Source organism: Gossypium raimondii, chromosome 12 (assembly GCF_025698545.1).
Source record: "Gossypium raimondii isolate GPD5lz chromosome 12, ASM2569854v1, whole genome shotgun sequence".
NCBI lineage: Eukaryota > Viridiplantae > Streptophyta > Magnoliopsida > Malvales > Malvaceae > Gossypium > Gossypium raimondii.
The window spans coordinates 52,921,656-52,927,497 of record NC_068576.1 but is presented as its reverse complement, the minus strand read 5'-3'; the positions used below and the strand labels follow the sequence as shown (position 1 = coordinate 52,927,497).

General features: G+C 31.5%; 1 protein-coding gene across 1 annotated transcript; it reads right to left on the bottom strand.

The window, feature by feature from the left end:
* Positions 1 to 1,188: 1,188 nt before the first annotated feature.
* Positions 1,189 to 2,756, bottom strand: LOC105765123 (hypothetical protein). The gene is made up of 5 exons (XM_012584069.2): positions 2,504 to 2,756; positions 2,208 to 2,384; positions 2,049 to 2,123; positions 1,833 to 1,973; positions 1,189 to 1,717 (listed from the first exon to the last, which is right to left on the bottom strand). Exons 1-5 carry the CDS (start codon positions 2,504 to 2,506, stop codon positions 1,388 to 1,390), a joined length of 726 nt encoding a protein of 241 aa, XP_012439523.1. The 5' UTR covers positions 2,507 to 2,756; the 3' UTR covers positions 1,189 to 1,387.
* Positions 2,757 to 5,842: the final 3,086 nt, after the last annotated feature.

Sequence of the window (5,842 nt, the reverse complement as noted above, 5' to 3'; positions counted from 1 at the left end):
AAATAATATAATTTTGTAACACTTTTATAACATGTAAATTATTTTTAAAATAAACTTTTTAGCCATAATTTTAATTTTTTAGGATTTAAATGATATAAAATTTTGTTATGATTTTATAAAATACATAAAATATTTGTATAATATAATTTTTAAGATTTATAATATGAGAAATTTTTGTTATATAACCATCTCAAATACCCATAAATGTTCGTGTAATTACTTCAATTCTTACACTACGCTGAGAATTAGAAAGTGTAATTTAAGTGGTTGCTCTAATTACATCCAATTCGATAAAATTAACTAACTAAAATAATTACATAAAATATAATTATTATATAATTACAAATAATTAAATTAAAATTTAATTTTTAAATAACTTTTCAAATACGAGCTTAATCATAATAGATTAACTAAGTCTAAGGAATGAAAAGATGTAAAAAAAGAAAAAGGGAGTGGCAATTTGCACAAACAGCTAAAAAGTTAAATACTTCCCTCTTGTATTGTCATGATTTAGGCACAGTAAAAGAAGGAAGTGGAAAAAGAGGGGAAAGAAACAAACTGTAAAAAAAAAAGGTACGTATATACATAGCTGTTGTGGGCTTTACCAATTCCATGTTTCCATGGTGTCATCTGACTGCTGATCTTTTGTTGATTTTAGGGGTCCATTTTTCCAATCCAATCTCAGAGGCTCAAATAATGCCTTCAGATTTGACATTTTGCAATTCCCGTTTTCCAACTTGCCATAGTTTATGGTTTCGATTGAATGGTACCAAAAATTCAACTGCACTTTCAAACCCATATCATACAACCTTTTTACTATTTACCAAAATTCAATCTCTGCTTTCTCAGTGTTCCATTGTAACAACAAATTTGATTTCAATATTGATAAGATCTAATAAATTTAAACGTCAAATCCCCAAGGTTTTTCTTTATATATATATATTTAAACAGTAATAGCATGGATAAGCTTGTTATGACTTGTTTAATCACCCAGCAAAAGGACACTATAGTTTATTTAAACACTATTTTGCAATGCGAGAGAAACCCATTTTTCCTTTTGTCGCATTTAAACAAACAACCCTTTGAGATGATCAATTGTCTGCACCTTTTTAAACCATATAATTCACATACATATCTTCCTTCTCCTTCACATGACTTTTTTAAAGTTAATTTGACTACAACAATGGCTTAGATTTAGAATCCCATCTGAATTACTACCAAGTTTGACATTATGAATCATCTTTCTCTAATTCTTTTAACAGTGATCCAATTCTAACATGTATTCTTATGTCTAATAGGTTTAACAACTATACAAAATTTGAGGAAGCAATTAATTGACTTTACAAGGCACTCAAAACTTCCCCATTTCTTTGGAAACACAACCCATTTAATTCAAAGGTGATCTATGAGGCACACCTTTCCGGCGGCTATTACTCTCAGTCTGTGAGCATCTGTGGCGGTGGGGAACTCGAGGGGTTAGGATGCAGCTCCGTTTCTTCTTGTTTATCTTGAGAAACTCCGTTGTAGCTGTGCAAAGTAGTGAAGATGGCTTGCAGTTGGTTCCACTGTCACCATTGCTAGTGGCAGCTGTGTTTGCGGATCCTCCTGACCAACTTGATCTATGGAAATCCAGGACTGAGTCAGGAGTCATTTGAGGATCCACTTCCTGCTCTACCAACCAAAAATCATTTCTACTTTTGTACAACAAGTGCTTAACCTGCATGCATGTTGCGAAAAAAGGACATCAAATTTACAGTTGAGAACAAAGAGAGAAACAGCAACAGTGGCATTGTAAGAACGTCAAAATTAGGGAGTGTGAATATAGGATGAACCTTGCAAGAGAGGGAGCAGAAGAGAAACGGGTCTTGAAGGCTGCGATCGCATTTGACGCACAAGTTACCAGAGCCTCTAAATGGGCGTGACATTGGCCTTTCATTCAAAAATATTACTTTGGCACTGTTTGTTGTGTAAGGCTGTGGAGTTATGAAACTGATCAGATGAATAGAATTTGAAAGGAAGAAAAAAAAATTCAATGATTATTTTCATACTTGAACGAGGGAACAATTGATCAGTTTCTGAGCATCACTCAATCGTATAACATCTTGATAAACATACCTTCTTATCTGTGTACAAGGAAAAACAGAGTGAATTTGATCTGCAATGGTGAATTTTAATATGATTCTTGGGGAAATTATAGATGAATGAACCTGTAAGCGACGATGATGACGGTGAAGTGGCAAGCAGTGAGGGCAAATTGTAATGCAACAATTCAAGCAGAAAATGTTCTTCTCATTCTTCTTTGCAGATTCATGAAGTATGCAAGGATCGAAGAACTTTTGTCCAAGAAGAACCCCAAGCCAATGAGGAATTGGTCTTGGACCAACCTGTAAGAAATTGAAAAGAAAAAAAACACCCAACAAAGTTGAATCAACATAAAATGATTTCATTAACTGAAAAAAAAATTTAAGTTCCAGAAATTAAGGTATAATAAAGAGACATATACCATGTTCTGTTTTGCTGTTTGTAGAAGAAGCAGGAGTGGATGTCAGGAGTTTTATAACGAATAATTGGGGGAGGAGGAGAGGGGGGTGTTAAAAAAGTCATCAGCCATCAATGAAATGTCATTGAAAGGGAGATCTAAAAAGAGGACAAAGTGTTGGGTTGAGGGCCTTTGTGGAGGTTAGTGGTGGGGGGAGATACGAAAAAATCAGGAAAAAAGGGAACGGCGCGTCTCTCTCCAGTGGCAGTGCCAGCAGTAGTGGCAGCCAACAGCAGCGACTGTTTGCAGTGTTGTAGCGAAATGGGGCCTGGGCCTCATTTAAGTCATAGATGTGAAGGGGCTAGCTACACCATACTAGTAGTTAGTTGTTGTGCAGATTTGAATGTCAAAAGCAAATCTTTTAGCAGATTTTAGACCTTAACCTATCATCTCTCTTCCCCCTATAACCTTTGAAGTGTCTAAAAACATTTATGCATACTGTGCATTGATTTTGTTCTTATCGTGTTCAACTCACCCTCTTGGAAATCCGGATGCAATCTTCAACTTGGGTTGAAGTATGGGGGTATTCATTGGTTTTTCAGCCAAAAAAGAAAAGAAAAATTCAAAGAAGTTATTGTTATTATTTTTGAAATTAGGGTGTTCACTCTATTTTATTTTCATGAATGAGAATATAATCTCGATCTCATAATTTCGATATTAAAATGTATTGATATTGAAGCGTATGGGAATACATAAATACAAACAGTAGTTATTTGCGGTCGCTACCAGACGGACCAAATTCGGCTAATGTTGACCATTGTTGCATTATGGAGCTCAAGCTTAGGTAGTTATATTAAATTTGAAATTTTGAATTTTAAGTCTTACTAGTTAACTCAACCTTAAGTTATTTAAATTTGGACTGAAAAATAGCAAAAGCAATCTTTTTAATTAATTTATAAAATTTATTATTAATATATAATAAGAAGATTAAATGTTAAATTAATACATTAACATTTAAAATGTAATATATGAGTGCATGGTATATATAAAGTCAAAACACAATCTATCATGTAAAGCCTGTCATGTCATGCCCTACCGATGACATGATACAACACTTTTTTTTTAGGACAGAGAAGTGACAGTGGAGGTAAGGCAATTCCATATCCAAATCTAATTCCAATTATGCATATTTTTTGGTTATGTTTAGCTGTTAGCCATTGGTTGATTCCTAAGTTTTAAATTTTTATACTGGGCGATGATAGTTTATTATTAGGATTATGATTTCCACATTTATTAAATTAAAAAGAAAAGTAAATGGCATCGGGGAATGGATGGGCAAAAGGAATGGGAACTCTGAGTATTTACAAATAAATTATTTTGCATTTGCCATTATTGAAGATAAAAAAGATGTTAAATTGCCATCATATTTACCACCATAATGATCTATAGCTGTTCTATTAGGTCGGCGCGGACCAAAACTTCATTTATTCATTACAAGTACCACTTCCATTTCTCATATAATGGATGTGTTGATTTACAAAAACAAAGGTCAGAATTTGCCATGGCATGCATCATTTTGATGAACTTCAAGATGTAATCAAATAACTCTCCAATTTTATTAAATAAAATTATATTTGTTATTCGTTTAACTTTTTGGTTTTTTTTAGTATTTTAAATTTAAGTTTTTCTAAATCATCCTAAAATAGATAAAAAAAAGTTATGTTTGTTCACTTTACTGACATGGTATGCATCACGTGTTTGGAAATTAACCACTTAATTAGCTTTCAGTGGAATGTTTAGGTAATCATTATAATTGGTGGGTCTCATTAAATTGGACATAATTGAAGCACCCCAATTACAATTTTCAATTCTTGAGGAGGAGGATGGAAATTGAAGTAATTACGTATATAATTATACCCAAATCCATTTTTTTTAAATTAATTTTTATACAAGTTATAAAAATTATATTGTAGGTATGAACATGACTAGATTAGCCATATATGCCAAAAAAAAAGTTTATTGTCCAAATAGGCCTTTTTTTTTTTTGAAAATTTAGGGAAATAAACCGATTTTGAAGAGAGTGTGTGTGAAAGTGCGTCCAGCCCAACATGCTTTCTGCACAGGTGGCAGGAATTGAACCCAGGACTCCAGGATAAAATCATTATTATTTAACAATTTAATCAAGAGAGTTGATATGTTAAAAACATTAATTCAAAATAATAAAAAGCTTAAAACAACATGAAATTAAAAAAATGTGAGTAGGAGAGGAATCAAATCCGAGACTTAAGGACAAAATCACTAACATTTAACACCAAAGATACTGGTTATATTAAAAAAGTAAAAGAAAAAGTGATTTAAAGGGGCGCTTTCCTACCACCTGTACAGAAAGCGTGTCCAGTTCTCTCTCCAAAATCGTCCTATTTCCATAAATTAACAAAAAACGGTTTATTTGACCAATAGACTTTTTTTTTTGGATGGAGGCATATAATACCCCGAAAATTACTACAATAAGAATGTAAGATATTATCCTTGATACAAGAAAGTAAGGAAATAAAGTGATAAAAGTGAAATTTTGAGTTATGCCAATATTAGGAAGTATATTATGATATATTAATTCAAGAAAGGGCTAAATCGTAAAAGTAAGAAAAATTTTGTGGCCTAAGAGTAAATACTCAAAATTTGAGAAGTTAAAGTGTAAATATAAAAAGTTGAAGGACCAATAATGAAAATATTTTAAGGGTGGAATGATCTAGAAACTAAGGAAAATGGATGAATTAGGACCAAATTGAATAGGTGAAGAATTATGATGGACTAAATCATAATTTTACCAAATTAAGTGATGACTCAAGGATGAAATTTTAAAAGATCATAAAGAGTAAAATGGTCAATTAGAAAGAGGAGAACTCTAGAAGGCAATGATGATATTAGAGATATTTTAATGATATTTTATAATTATTTAATTAGAAAATATTATTTTATTAATATTTTATTATTATTTTATTTAGTATATAAGGAAAGAAAGATGAAGAGTGCACCCACGTGAGAAAAGAAGAGAAGAAAGAAATTTTCTTTTCTTTACAATTTGGTCCTTTACAAAAAATTCACCATTTTTACTTAGAAATCGAAGAATTTCTATAGCTACCAAGAGAGTAAAATAATAAGGAACTATGGGTAGCTAGAATATCAAGTTAGATTCAAGAAATAAAAGTTGGAGGAGAGAAAATTAAGTTAAAGATTGAAATCAATAGAACAAGGTAAGAACATCAAGATTTTAATATATTTTAAGTTTGATATTATTGAAAAAGCATGAAAATGATGTTAAAGTAGAGTTTTCTTATGTAAGGTTCTATGTTATTGATATGT